The sequence below is a fragment of the Ranitomeya imitator genome, chromosome 6, assembly GCF_032444005.1.
Source record: "Ranitomeya imitator isolate aRanImi1 chromosome 6, aRanImi1.pri, whole genome shotgun sequence".
In the NCBI taxonomy this organism is placed as follows: Eukaryota; Metazoa; Chordata; class Amphibia; order Anura; family Dendrobatidae; genus Ranitomeya; species Ranitomeya imitator.
In genome coordinates, this window is record NC_091287.1 from 126,250,414 (window position 1) to 126,266,098 (window position 15,685).

The following is a 15,685-nucleotide window of genomic DNA, read 5'->3' on the forward strand; positions in this document are numbered from 1 at the left end:
CTGTACAGATGCCCGAGAGGGAGAGATTTTCTATAGGTGCAGGGTTAAATGAAAGGGCACATATAGCGGCACATGTTTAGATCTTACGCTCTTCTGTTTGATGTTCTCTACATTAGTCCATGGTGTTTCATTACATTATTTTTTTGCTTCTAACTTTAGGAGCATTGCAGCATTGACTTTAATATCCCTCGCTACATTGATGAACTTTCCAAATCCTTTAAATGCCATGCAGATTTTGTGGATCAACATAATTATGGATGGCCCTCCTGCCCAAAGGTAAATAACTCTGGAAGGCTCTAAAGAGACAAACCAGCGAACGATACAGTAATGAGCCGGACACAAGGCTGCTAGTGTGGGAGAAGACACAAGGGCACTGTTAGCAATGCTGTCTAATGCTAGACAATGTTAAAGGGAACCTGTCACTCCAAAAATCGTATCTGAGCTAAGCCCACCGGCATCAGGGGCTTATCTACAGCGTTCTGTAATGCTGTAGATAAGCCCCCGATGTATCCTGAAAGATGAGAAATAAAGGTTAGATTATACTTACCCAGGGGTGGTCCCGTTGCGGGCCGGGTCCGATTGGCGTCATGGTCCGATTGGCGTCGTGGTCCGGCTCCTCCTAGCTTCATATGATGACATCCTCTTCTTGTCTTCTTGCAGCGGCTCCGGCGCAGGCGTACTTTGTCTGCCCTGTTGAGGAAAGGTCAGAGAGGCCCAGCACCTGCGCACTGCAGTACTTTGCTCTGCCCTCAACAGGACATATAAAGTACGTCTGCGCTGGAGCCGCTGCAAGAAGACAAGAAGAGGATGTCATCGCATGAAGATAGGAGGTGCTGGACCCTGATCGCGAGTCCCATCGGACTGGACCGCAGCGGGACCACCCTTGGGTGAGTATAATCTAACCTTTATTTCTCATCTTTCAGGATACATCGGGGGCTTATCTACAACATTACAGAATGCTATAGATAAGCCCCTGATGCTGGTGGGCACAGCTCAGATATGATTTTTGGAGTGACAGTCCCTTTAAGATGTGGCCCTGTCATGAAAGTGGTTCATGCTGAATGAGAAATATGGCACATCGTTAAAATTTGTAAAATCTAAGGGCCCAAATCCTCAGTGGTTTTGCCAGAATATTGTTGCTGGGGCCCATGCAGACATCATGGATTTCAGTCTCATCTCACGGACTGGTCGGAGCTCTCCTGAACCTAGAGTGACCGCTTTTATACAGCTGCTTGTAAAAGTTTGGGCACCCCTGGTCAAAATTACTGCTATTGTGAACAATTAAGCAGATTGATGGTTAAATGATCTCTAAAGGGCCTAAAGTTAAAGATGACACATTTTACTTTGTATGTTAGGGAAAAAAATAAAGTATATATGTATGTATGTATGTCACAGGAAAGAAATATATCTTGGTACCGTGTTAGCCAGTAGATAAAAAAATATTTAGAATTGAGTCCTCAGTGGTTGATACCTTTTCTCTATCGCCTCATTGGGGGACACAGGAACCATGGGGTGTATGCTGCTGCCACTAGGAGGCTGACACTATGCAAATAAAAAAGTTAGCTCCTCCTCTGCAGTGTACACCCTACCGACTGGAAGTAGGATATTCAGTTTAGCTTAGTGTCAGTAGGAGGTGGACACGGGTCTTTCATTAGACCCTTATCTACCTCAATGTGCGTCGTTTCTTTTCAGGTACCACGGAGGGATACAGGGTGAACAGTCACACCTGTAGTCCCACAAAGAGACTATGAGTACGGCGTGTACTGCTACCCCGTATCCTCATATGTCTGGTCGGCAGGACCCCAGACCCTAACACTGAAGCGTGTTGAGGTGATTCAGACCCGGGCCTGCCTCCGTCTCCCACCCACTCGCCCACCAGAGCCTGTCGGTTCGAGGAGACACGGACGTCCCACTATGCTGGATTATCGGACGTCCGATCTTGGATGGGGAGGTACTCTCTCTCTCTCCCCCCAGGTACAGAGATAAGAAGATCACAGAAGAAAGAAGATCGGGAAAGAAGAAGAAAAAAAAAAAAAATTCCTTTATTTTAATAGTGGGCCCCTTAACCCCTTCCCGACCTTTGACGCCACGTAGGCGTCATGAAAGTCGGTGCCATTCCGACCCATGACGCCTATGCGGCGTCATGGAAAGATCGCGTCCCTGCAGATCGGGTGAAAGGGTTAACTCCCATTTCACCCGATCTGCAGGGACAGGGGGAGTGGTAGTTTAGCCCAGGGGGGGTGGCTTCACCCCCTCGTGGCTACGATCGCTCTGATTGGCAGTTTCACTTTCAACAGCCAATCAGAGCGATTTGTAATATTTCACCCATTATAACGGGTGAAATATTACAATCCAGCCATGGCCGATGCTGAAATATCATCGGCCATGGCTGGAAATACTAGTGTGCCCCCACCCCACCCCTCCGATCGCCCCCCCAGCCCTCCGATCTGGCCGGTACACTGCTCCGGCTCCCCTCCGTCCAGTGCTCCGCTCCCCCCCGTGCTCTTGTCCGCTCCCCCCGTGCTCCAATCACCCCCCCGTGCTCCAATCACCCCCCCTGCACTCCGATCCACCCCCCCCCGGTGCTCCGTTCCACCCCCCGTGCTCCATACCAGCCCCCCCGTGCTCCGTTCCACGCCCCCCGTGCTCCGTTCCACCCCTCCCGCACTCCGATTCCCCCCCCGTGGTCCCCCCCCACCCCATCATACTTACCGATCCAGCCGGGGTCCCGTCCGTCTTCTCCCTGGGCGCCGCCATCTTCCAAAATGGCGGGCGCATACGCAGTGCGCCCGCCGAATCTGCCGGCCGGCAGATTCGTTCCAAAGTGCATTTTGATCACTGAGATATAATCTATCTCAGTGATCAAAATAAAAAAAATAATAAATGACCCCCCCCCCTTTGTCACCCCCATAGGTAGGGACAATAAAAAAATAAAGAAATTTTTTTTTTTTCCACTAATGTTAGAATAGGGGTAGGGTTAGGGTTAGGGGTAGGGTTAGGGTTAGGGGTAGGGTTAGGGTTAGGGCTAGGGTTAGGGTTAGGGCTAGGGGTAGGGTTAGGGCTAGGGGTAGGGTTAGGGTTAGGGCTAGGGGTAGGGTTAGGGCTAGGGTTAGGGTTTCGGTATGTGCACACGTATTCTGGTCCTCTGCGGATTTTTCCGCTGCGGATTTGATAAATCCGCAGTGCTAAACCGCTGCGGATTTATGGCGGATTTACCGCGGTTTTTCTGCGCATTTCACTGCGGTTTTACAACTGCGATTTTCTATTTGAGCAGTTGTAAAACCGCTGCGGAATCCGCACAAAGAAGTGACATGCTGTGGAATGTAAACCGCTGCGTTTCCGTGCAGTTTTTCCGCAGCATGGGCACAGCGATTTTTGTTTCCCGTAGGTTTACATTGAACTGTAAACTCATGGGAAACTGCTGCGGATCCGCAGCGTTTTCCGCAGCGTGTGCACATACCTTTAGAATTAGGCTATGTGCACACGGTGCGGATTTGGCTGCGGATTCGCAGCAGTGTTCCATCAGGTTTACAGTACCATGTAAACATATGGAAACCAAATCCGCTGTGCCCATGGTGCAGAAAATACCACGCGGAAACGCTGCGTTGTATTTTCCGCAGCATGTCAATTCTTTGTGCGGATTCCGCAGCGTTTTACACCTGTTCCTCAATAGGAATCCGCAGGTGAAATCCGCACAAAAAACACTGGAAATCCGCGGAAAATCCGCAGGTAAAACGCAGTGCCTTTTACCCGCGGATTTTTCAAAAATGGTGCGAAAATATCTCACACGAATCCGCAACGTGGGCACATAGCCTTAGGGTTAGGGTTGGAATTAGGGTTGTGGTTATGGTTAGGGGTGTGTTGGGGTTAGGGTTGTGGTTAGGGGTGTGTTGCGGTTAGGGTTGTGTTTAGGGTTATGGCTCACTTCCGAGCCCTGACGTGTGCCCAAACAGTGGTTTACCCCCACATATGGGGTACCAGCATACTCAGGACAAACTGCGCAACAATTACTGGGGTCCAATTTCTCCTGTTACCCTTGTGAATCAAAAAAAATGCTTGCTAAAACATAATTTTTGAGGAAAGAAAAATGATTTTTTATTTTCACGGCTCTGCGTTGTAAACGTCTGTGAAGCACTTGGGGGTTCAAAGTGCTCACCACATATCTAGATAAGTTCCTTGGGGGGGTCTAGTTTCTAAAATGGGGTCACTTGTGGGGGTTTCTACTGTTTAGGCACACCAGGGGCTCTGCAAACGCAACGTGACACCCGCAGACCATTCCATCAAAGTCTGCATTTCAAAAGTCACTACTTCCCTTCTGAGCCCCGACGTGTGCCCAAACAGTGGTTTACCCCCACTCATGGGGTATCAGCGTACTCAGGAGAAACTGGACAACAACTTTTGGGGTCCAATTTCTCCTGTAACCCTTGGGAAAATAAAAAATTCTGGGCTAAATAATTATTTTTGAGGAAAGAAAACGTATTTATTATTTTCACGGCTCTGCATTATAAACTTCTATGAAGCACTTGGGGGTTCAAAGTGCTCACCACACATCTAGATAAGTTCCTTTCGGGGTCTAGTTTCCAAAATGCGGTCACTTGTGGGGGGTTTCTACTGGTAAGCCACATCAGGGGCTCTGCAAACGCAACGTGACGCCCACAGAGCATTCCATCAAAGTCTGCATTTCAAAACGTCACTACTTCACTTCCGAGCCTCGGCATGTGCCCAAACAGTGGTTTACCCCCACATATGGGGTATCAGCGTACTCAGGAGAAACTGGACAACAACTTTTGGGGTCCAGTTTCTTCTGTAACCCTTGGGAAAATAAAAAATTCTGGGCTAAATAATTATTTTTGAGGAAAGAAAACGTATTTATTATTTTCACGGCTCTGCATTATAAACGTCTATGAAGCACTTGGGGGTTCAAAGTGCTCACCACACATCTAGATAAGTTCCTTTGGGGGTCTAGTTTCCAAAATGGGGTCACTTGTGGGGGGTTTCTACTGTTAAGCCACATCAGGGGCTCTGCAAACGCAACGTGACGCCCACAGAGCATTCCATCAAAGTCTGCATTTCAAAACGTCACTACTTCACTTCCGAGCCCCGGCATGTGCCCAAACAGTGATTTACCCCCACATATGGGGTATCAGCGTACTCAGGAGAAACTGGACAACAACTTTTGGGGTCAAATTTCTCCTGTTACCCTTGGGAAAATAAAAAATTGCAGGCTAAAAGATCATTTTTGAGAAAATAATTTTTTTTTTTTTTTTTCATGGCTCTGCGTTATAAACTTCTGTGAAGCACTTGGGGGTTCAAAGTCCTCACCACACATCTAGATTAGTTCCTTTGGGGGTCTAGTTTCCAAAATGGTGTCATTTCTGGGGGATCTCCAATGTTTAGGCACACAGGGGCTCTCCAAACGTGACATGGTGTCCGCTAATGATTGGAGCTAATTTTCCATTTAAAAAGCCAAATGGCGTGCCATCCCTTCCGAGCCCTGCCGTGTGCCCAAACAGTGGTTTACCCCCACATATTGGGTATCTGCGTACTCAGGACAAACAGGACAACAATATTTGGGGTCCAATTTCTCCTATTATCCTTGGCAAAATAGGAAATTCCAGGCTAAAAAATCATTTTTGAGGAAAGAAAAATTATTTTTTATTTTCATGGCTCTGCGTTATAAACTTCTGTGAAGCACCTGGGGGTTTAAAGTGCTCAATATGCATCTAGATAAGTTCCTTGGGGGGTCTAGTTTCCAAAATGGGGTCACTTGTGGGGGAGCTCCAATGTTTAGGCACACAGGGGCTCTCCAAACGCGACATGGTGTCCGCTAACAATTGGAGCTAATTTTCCATTCAAAAAGTCAAATGGCGCGCCTTCCCTTCCGAGCCCTGCCGAGTGCCCAAACAGTGGTTTACCCCCACATATGAGGTATCGGCGTACTCAGGAGAAATTGCCCAACACATTTTAGGATCCATTTTATCCTGTTGCCCATGTGAAAATGAAAAAATTGAGGCTAAAAGAATTTTTTTGTGAAAAAAAAGTACTTTTTCATTTTTACGGATTAATTTGTGAAGCACCTGGGGGTTCAAAGTGCTCACTATGCATCTAGATAAGTTCCTTGGGGCGTCTAGTTTCCAAAATGGGGTCACTTGTGGGGGAGCTCCAATTTTTAGGCACACGGGGGCTCTCCAAACGTGACATGGTGTCCGCTAAAGAGTGGAGCCAATTTTTGATTCAAAAAGTCAAATGGCGCTCCTTCCCTTCCAAGCCCTGCCGTGCGCCCAAACAGTGGTTTACCCCCACATATGAGGTATCGGCGTACTCAGGACAAATTGGACAACAACTTTCGTGGTTCAGTTTCTCCTTTTACCATTGGGAAAATAAAAAAATTGTTGCTAAAAGATAATTTTTGTGACTAAAAAGTTAAATGTTCATTTTTTCCTTCCATGTTGCTTCTGCTGCTGTGAAGCACCTGAAGGGTTAATAAACTTCTTGAATGTGGTTTTGAGTACCTTGAGGGGTGCAGTTTTTAGAATGGTGTCACTTTTGGGTATTTTCAGCCATATAGACCCCTCAAACTGACTTCAAATGTGAGGTGGTCCCTAAAAAAAATGGTTTTGTAAATTTCGTTGTAAAAATGACAAATCGCTGGTCAAATTTTAACCCTTATAACTTCCTAACAAAAAAAAATTTTGTTTCCAAAATTGTGCTGATGTAAAGTAAACATGTGGGAAATGTTATTTATTAACTATTTTGTGTCACATATCTCTCTGGTTTAACAGAATAAAAATTCAAAATGTGAAAATTGCGAAATTTTCAAAATTTTCGCCAAATTTCCGTTTTTATCACAAATAAACGCAGAATTTATTGACCTAAATTTACCACTAACATGAAGCCCAATATGTCACGAAAAAACAATCTCAGAACCGCTAGGATCCGTTGAAGCGTTCCTGAGTTATTACCTCATAAAGGGACACTGGTCAGAATTGCAAAAAACGGCAAGGTCTTTAAGGTCAAAATAGGCTGGGTCACGAAGGAGTTAATTCAGGTTACCTTTGCAGCAGTTTTAGGGCTCTCCTCAACACTTCCCCCGTGCTCCGGTGGTCATGGGATGTAATCTAGGTCCCGGCCTCTTCCAGGCCTAGCTGCAGAGTGGGGCATCGGGGGTCTTTTCCCCTTTAATTTTGCGGGTATTTGGGGCTGCAGGCATTGTTTTGCAGCGTTTTTCAATCCTCTGCGCCGCTCCCCCATCCTCCGGCGGTCACCAGCTCTAATTTAGGTCCCGGCTTCACTCGGGCCTAGCTGCAGGGCTGGCTCCGCCCCTCTTCTTCCTGCTTTTCAGGCGGGCTTTTTTCCCACCTAGCTCTTAGTCAGCTCCTTCCTGCCGGGACTTGGCTCCGCCCCCGGAACTTGGCTCCGCCCCCTGGTCCCGCGATTTAGCTCCGCCCCTTTTTCCTGTCTCAGAGCAGGCTTTTCAGCATGTGTCCCTGCAGTGTGCGCTTTTTCACTCCTGGACCTGGTCACCCTCTTGTGACTGCCATTTTTCCTATTGATCCAGATTGTACTTGTTTCCTGTGGAGCCTTCTCTTCCTGGCACAGCAGCCCTACAGTCTGGAGCTGAATACAGGATGACTGCACCTACTGTGAGTAGCTGCTCTGCAGCCCGACACTCTCCTCGGCTCTCCTATTCCCTAATGTTCTGGCATCAGTTAATGGGTCTGCTCATCATGAACCCACCGGCCAGGAGTTCCTACCCCGGGTGAGACAGAGGCCCCTATCCCTGGGTGGGCTTTCCTTCTGTCTCGGTCTGTGGCGGACCTCACCAGGATGTCATGTCCCTGGTGTCCGTGCTTGACAGATTGTCCCTCCCAGCCCCCCGCAGTTGCCTGTGGGTCACAGGATTCTCCATCCGGCCTTTTCAACACAGGTCACAAGAGATCCAGACAGGAGCGAAATTCTGTCCTTTTCCCGATCCATCTCGCCCTCCGGTCTGGCACGGTGAGATCCCTCTTCCAGATCCTCCTCTCCCGAGTCAGACGGGCGTCCTCGGTCATGTTTTCAGAGGAAGATTCAGACTTTGTTTCACTACAGGCCTCTAGCATGAGTGATAGGGTGCAAAGCCTTATTATTGCAGTCAACCAGACCTTAGGCATCATGGATACATCTACGGAACCCGCAGAAAAGGCGGTTTCGTTTAGACGGTCAAAACCAACTTCCAAGGTCTTTGCTCTACACACTGAATTTGTTGTGGTACTTGCCAGGGGAAAGGTGAACCATACCAGATGCTTTCAGACAGGGAAGCGTCTCGGCATCCTATATCCCTTCTCCCCTGAGCTCATCGCTAACTGGACTGATTTCTCGGCAGCGGACTCGTCGGTCCCCAGACTGTCCGCCAACATGGTCCTTCGACTTTTCTAATGCAGCATCCCTCATGGATTCCAAGGATACAAGTATAGAATCGCTGGAAAAATCAGCCTTTTGAAGTGGCTGCTTCTGCTTTGTGCCTCGGCCATTGCCTCTACCTGGGTCTCAAGGACCACAGCTAGATGGACCAAACAGCCTTGTAAGGGTACCACGGCTGGACCTCTTCCGGGGGAGCTGGCCGACCTGACGTACCAGTTTTCCTATGCAGGGAAATATTTGGTAGCTGTCTCCCTAGATGCGTGTCTTGTGCAGCTCAGGTATCCAGCAATATGGTGACCATCTGGCGGAATATTTGGCTCAAGACATGGCAGGTGGACTTGTTTTCAAAGAAGTCCCTTACCAGCCTCCCTTTCCAGGGGGCCCGTCTTTGACTACATGCTGGAACAAATTATTAAGGATGCAACGGGAGGCACGAGCGTCGCTGGCCTCCCCTGATATGGCAGTTCAGCTCCCTTTTTGTCCTTTCGCTGGTTCGTGGCGTCAGAATATTCCTCTGGCTAGCACAGACCGCGGTCTCGCCTGGCTAGAGAAAAGGCTTCCTTCAAGCCTACCCCTTCCTGGCGTTCCCTCAATTCCCATTGTAGGTCCACCAGGTCCAGACCTGGCAGATCTTCCTTGGCATAACTCATGCTAAGGGCCCAGTGTTCCTCCCAGTTTGGGCGGGCGTCTGTTTTGTTTTTTTCTTTTTTGCAGGGATGTTTGGCTTGCCTCAGTCGAGGTCAGGGAGGTGGTATCCTCTGGATACAAGATGGGGTTCGCTTCCCGGCCCCAGGATCGCTTCTTCGAATCCCACCCTCTACAAGATCCTAATCTGATCCCAGGTTTCTTTGTGTCCATTGCCTTTCTTCTTTGTTCGGAGGTTATCGTTTCCATCTCAGTAGGAACGCTTCACAGGTTTCTATTCAAACCTGCTTGTAGTGCCGAAGAACAACGGCGCAGTTCGACCCATCTGGTTCCTAAGTTAGTGAACAAAAGGTTCTGCCTGCGGCATTTCAGGATGGAGTCCCTCTGTTCAGTATTGGCTTGCATGAAACCACAGGAATTCCTGTTCTCCATAGATATCCAAGAAGCCTATCTCGATGTTCTGATTTTCCCAGCACACCTGTGTCTCCTGCGTTTCGTGGTGCAGAAGAGTCATTTCCAGTTCATCGCCCTGCCACTCGGTCTTGCGACCGCACCCAGTGTCTTCATAAAGATGATGGCTACATTTATGGCCATTTTGAGGATCACGGGCCTAGTGCTCATTCCGTACCTCGAAGACATCAAGTCTCCGCCCCCCTCTCAGGCCCAGGAGAGTGACAATCATCCGACTCCCTGTCCCGTTTCTGGTGGCTGGTCAGCAGAACAAAGTCTTGTCTTGTTCCGAGTCAGTGCCTCGTCTTCTAAGGCATGCTGTTCGACACCTGTCAGTCGAGGGTTTTTTTGTTATTTTTTTCTTCTCAAGGAGAAACGGGCAATTCTCCAGGACGGAGTTTTCTGCAAGGCCCTCGGCTGCCTTCCTTCCGTTCAGCAATGAAGGTCCTGGGACGAATGGTGGCAGCATCGGAAGCGTTCCCTTTTGCGCTGTTCCACTTCAGTAGGCCATCCTTTCTCAGTGGGACAGGTCGGTGCTGTCTCTGGATCGTCCGATTCGGCCTTCCGTCCGATTCTAATGGTCTCTCAGCTGGTGGCTGTCATCCCCTCTCATTCCCCAGGTCCGGTCCTTCCTTCTCGCCCATGGCAGGTGGTGACGACGGTCGCCAGCCTTCCCGGCTGGGGCACGGTTTCCCACAATCCGTCAGTTAAAGGGGCGTTGGTCGGAGCAAGATTCCCCTCTGCCGATCGACATTCTTGAGATAGCGGCCATTCTTCTGTCCCTGAGTCACTGGGAAAAGGTTCTCAGAGGTCTGCCAGTCAGAATCCAGACGTCCAATGCCACGGCTGTGGCATATGTCAAACACCATGGAGGGAATCAGTCTCTTGGAAATGGCGGAGGTATCCAAGATCCTCTTCTGGGCAGAGGCGACGGTTCCGGCACTATCCGCAGTGCATATTCCCGGTGTTGGCGTTGGCAACTAGGCCGCGGTGTTTTTCTCTGCCACGAGGGCCTTTCGGCAGGAGAGTGGTCCCTGCATCGGGAGGTCTTCCTTCAAATTTGCCTTTGATGGGGATCTCCGGACGCGGATCTCTTGGTGTCGCGACTGCTTAGGAAGGTTCCACCGTTTATTTCCAGGTCCGCGACCCTCTTGTAGTGGAGACCGATGCTTTGGCCATTCCTGGGTCGCATTTTGTATTTCCCTATCTGTTTCCTCCCCTTCCCTTCTTCCCAGGCTGTTGAAGATCATTGCGGAGGGGGTGCCGGTCTTTCTGATCGCACCAGATTGGCCCAGAAGGTTCTGGTTCGCTGAGATCGCCAATCTCCTCGCGGACTTCCTCTGGAGGCCCCAGACAGGCCAGATCTTCTGTCCCAAGGACCGATCTGCCACCAGAGTTCTTGGTTGCTCAATTTAACATCTTGGCTGTTGAATCCTTCCATTTGGCCTTTTCTCAAGGCGGGACTTGATGCTGGCCTTGACCTTAGTCCTCTAAAGGGTCAGGTAGCAACGCTTTCCATTCTCTTTCTGAAGTCCCATTTCAGAAGTCCTTGACTTCCTGTTCTCAGGTCAGATATTTAGATCTGAGAGACCTCGGTGGTTGATACCTCTTAATGGCTAACTGAAAAGATGGTAGCAAATTGCAAACCTTCGAGACTTCTCAGGCCTCTTCATCAGGCATAGACTAATTAAATTCCAAATATTTTATCTACTGGCTATCACGGTACAAGGATATATATCCGTCCCGTTCTCAGGTCAGAACTTTTCTTCAAGGAGTGGTGCATGCAGCTCTCTTGTACCGGACTCTCGTGGATCCCAAGGAGCTTAATCTTGTTCTGGAGGCTGTGGGTTCCCCCCCTTGAACCTCCCCATGAGGCCTCACTGTCTGTTCTGTCCTGCAAGGTGTCGTTTCTGGTGGCCATCACCTCCATTAGGCGCGTCTCGGAGTTGGTGGCTCTCTCCTGTCGCCCCATTTCTTGGTTCTTCACCAAGATAAGGTAGTTTACGGCCATCGTCGCCTTTTCTTCCCAGGGTGGTGTCCTCCTTGTTACTTCAATAAGATCGTCCTTCCCACCTTTTTGTTCTGCTCCGACCTATTCTCTGGAGCGTTCGCTGAACAGGCCAGACCTGGTCAGGGCGGTGAGGATCTATTTGTCTAGGACCACCTTCTTTAGGAAGACGGACCGTCTATTTGTCATTCCAGACGGTGCGCCAAGAGGCCTGCCAGCCTCCAAGGTTATGATTGTTCTCTGGATCAGACCTGCTATTCTGGAGGCTTACCAGGTCAGGAACAGAGTGACTCCTCCTGGGATTAAGACTCACTCTGCCCCGGGCAGTGGGCGCCTCCTGGGCGGTACACCATGGGGCATCTGCCCTACAACTTTGCAAGGCAACCTGGTGTTCCATTCACTCATTTGCCAAATGTTATAAGCTCCATACCTACGCTTTGGCAGTTGCCAGCCTAGGCGGAAGGATCTTGCAGGCGGCAGTGGTAAGTTCTCCGACCTGAATGGAGTTTTTTTCTGCTGTTCCCACCCCAGGGACTGCTTTGGGACGTCCCATGGTTCCTGTGTCCCCCAATGAGGCGATAGAGAAAACAGGATTTTTGGTTGCTTACCGTAAAATCTGTTTCTCGGAGCCTTCATTGGGGGACACAGCACCCTCCCAAGTTGAACAGCTCTGTTTTATTGTGTTATATTGTCACAGTTTGACTTTCTATCTTTAACATGTTGCTTCTCCTACTGCTTTTTTTTACTAACTGAATATCCTACTTCCAGTCGGTGGGGTGTACACTGCAGAGGAGGAGCTAACTTTTTTATTTGCATAGTGTCAGCCTCCTAGTGGCAGCAGCATACACCCATGGTTCCTGTGTCCCCCAATGAAGGCTCCGAGAAACAGATTTTACGGTAAGCAACCAAAAATCCTGTTTTTAATGGCTAACTGAAAAGATGGTAACAAATTGCAAGCTTTCGAGACTACACAGGTCTCTTCATCAGGCAAAGACTAAAATAAATTCTGAAGAATCACATATTTATGCACAACATAGTCTAGAAAAAAAAGAGGGGAAAAAAACCATGGATAAGCCAGGTGACATGAAGCAGAATTACCATGGGTGATAAACAGTTACGTCCATAAATATTGGGCCAAATCTTAGATAAGGATTGTTTTATTGTCCTGTGATTAGGGTCTCTGTTGTGATGGCCCCACATGGTCTGATGGGCAAGTTCCTTAGTTGATGTAAAAAGACAGAGATTAATGACACAATTATTTGTGCCTGGAATGGAGTGGTTGTCCAAGTTGTCAAGTTTAGGCAAGACAAGGCATGTCTTTTTACATCAACTAAGGAACTTGCCCATCAGACCATGTGGGGTCACCACAACAGAGACCCTAATCACAAAACAATAAAACAATCCTTATCTAAGAATTGGCCCAATATTTATGGACGTAACGGTTTATCACCCATGGTAATTCTGCTTCATGTCACCTGGCTTATCCATGGTTCCCCCCCCCCCTTTTTTTTTTTTTTTCTATACTATGTTGTGCATAAATATGTGATTCTTCAGAATTTGTTTTAGTCTTTGCCTGATGAAGAGACGTATGTCGTCTCGAAAGCTTGCAATTTGTTACCATCTTTTTAGTTAGCCATTAAAAGGTATCAACCACTGAGGACTCTCAATTCTAAATATTTTTGTATATCAGTCATTTTTTACATTTCAAAAATTACAAAAAGGAAAATGGGCTGCAGCAAAAGTTTAGGCACCCTTGGAGATTTGTGTGCTCAGATAACTTAGACCAAGGTTTCAGACCTTAGTTAGCCTGTCAGGGTTACAGCTTGATCACCATCATCGTTAGGACAGGCCAGGTGATGTAAATTTTCCAGCTTTATAATAACACAGCCTCCTCTAACCTTGTGCCAGAAAACAGCAGCCATGGGTTCTCCTAAGCAGCTGCCTAGCACTCTCAAAATAGTGGAGGCCCACAATGCAGGAGAAGGCTACAAGGAGATAGCGATAGCAAAGGGTTTTCAAGTTGCCCTTTCCTCACCTTTACAAGCTGTGATACTTGCAAAAGGGGGTGCTACTAGGTTCTAACCATGCAGGGTGCCCAAACTCTTGTATCTGCCCATTTTCCCTTTTGATACAAGAAAGAAACCATGGATAAGCCAGGTGACATGAAGCAGAATTACCATGCGTGATAAACAGTTACGTCCATAAATATTGGGCCAGTTCTTAGATAAGGAATGTTTTATTGTCCTCTGATTGGGGTCTGGTTCTGTTGTTATGACCCCACATGGTCTGAGGGGCAAGTTCCTTAGTTGATGTAAAAAGACATAAATCCGTGTGACACATTCATTCCTGCAGTGTGAGTGTCAAAGGTCGTCATCAGTTTATATTCCCAGACTCTTCTGTCTCTCTGCTATTTGAAGCCACCTTTTAGCACAAGTAATTTCATGTCCATAATGTTATGATTTGGGAGACAGAAATGTATTGCCACAGGTAGATCCATTCTTTTTTCTCTTATTGTATGGCGATGAGAGTTCATCCTTGTTCTCCGTTTCTGCCCTGTCTCCCCCACATAGACCCTCAGTTGGACATTTAGTACAAATAATTAGGTACACCACATTAGAAGTGATGCATCACTACTACCTGTGGCAATACATTTCTGTCTCCCAAATCATAACATTATGGACATCCTGTACCAGGATCTTCATCAGGTACTAGACGTATAACCTTCAATTTACAGGCTCGGTATGTTCTTTCCTTTTTTTATTTCTCTACATCAGCCTTGGAGTGGAGCCAGTGGATAAAGATGTTATAAGAAAACCACCAAGAAACCTAAAAGATAGCATTCTCACCAAGAACCTGATTATCAAAATTCTTATTTCCTCTATCATCATAGTATGCGGCACGCTGTTTGTTTTCTGGAGGGAGGTATGTAGTGCATTTTAGCTTGCATTGTATGCATCCACCTACTTAATAATTTATGATATTCGAAAAAATTGTGTGAGATAGAAAGATGTAGGTTTATAGTTTTTTAATCATTTGAGTACAGCTAATTCAATGGAAAAAAAAAGTACAGCTTATAAGTAGTGGCTCTTGGTTCATTCATTAGAATGCACGATTTGAACACTGGTTTCCCCCGTTCCAGCAGATATTCGCTAATGAGGCATCCCCTGCCCTCCCTCCTTGATGTGGAATTGTGCTTGGCAGGACTAGCCCTTTTTAAGAACTTTTTTTCTTTTAAAGAAGTGTTTTCCCACCCTCCATTATCAGTTTGTATTAAAAATAAAATGAAAATCCTTTCAATGTTGACACTGGGGCTAACAAGAGTCTAACTTGCTGTTCTTTTGGAAAGTCACATGCACATTAGCAGCCATGAACAGACTGACTTGTTGTATTGAAGCATCCAATGAGCATGTGCAAAGGTCATTGTGAATAGGGGGTGGGGGAGTAGGGTCAGCTGTGAATGGTGGATCCAGATAAAACCTTTAGGCTATGTGCACACGTTCAGGAATTCATGCAGAAAATTCCTGACAATTCCGGACATTTTCTGCATGAAATCCGCAAGAAAACCGTGTGCGTTTTTGCCGCGATTTTGACGCGTTTTTGACACGTTTTTGCCGCCGTTTTTTCCGGACACTTCCCAATGCATTTTGGAGTGGGAAATCCGCAAAAAAAACGCAAAAAGATAGAGCATGTCCGGATTTTGTGCCTGATGCGTTTTTTTTGCGGAAAAAAACGCATCATGTGCACAAAACATGCGGAATTCATTCTAAATGATGGGATGCTTATTGTATGCGTTTTTTTTGCGGTTTTATAGCGTTTTTATTGGGAAAAACCGCGAAAAAACCGGAACGTGTGAACACAGCCTTAATCTGTCATTTTAATCCGGCTTCTGCTGATAAGGAGCCTGCTGAAAAGTCTTTGTAAGTGGAGTCTAAAATAGCACCAATTTATTTTTTTTAATACAAATCATGATATGAAAAAAAAAAACATTGCCAAAGGAAAAAAAAAACATGAAACACACAACCTAAATGTAATCAATAGGTCATTATCTGATTACAAATTACCTCTGCGTCTTGTTTATCGGCATAATGCAGATCACCAGTGTGACAACGTACACACAAGTATTACCATGGTGCTCAGGGGGTAGAGGCAGGTGGTGGCTGTGTAATGTCTGCTCTGGTT

The 15,685-nt window shown here is 47.2% G+C and overlaps 1 protein-coding gene across 3 annotated transcripts in view; it reads left to right on the top strand.

Moving 5' to 3' along the window:
- ATP2C1 (ATPase secretory pathway Ca2+ transporting 1) overlaps positions 1-15,685 on the top strand; it is a 227,215-nt gene that overhangs the window by 205,477 nt on the left and 6,053 nt on the right. For all 3 annotated transcript variants that reach the window (XM_069730072.1, XM_069730071.1, XM_069730070.1), the window contains 2 exons: positions 160-276; positions 14,281-14,428. In XM_069730072.1, coding sequence (XP_069586173.1) covers positions 160-276; positions 14,281-14,428 — 265 coding nt within the window. The remainder of the gene's footprint in view (positions 1-159; positions 277-14,280; positions 14,429-15,685) is intronic.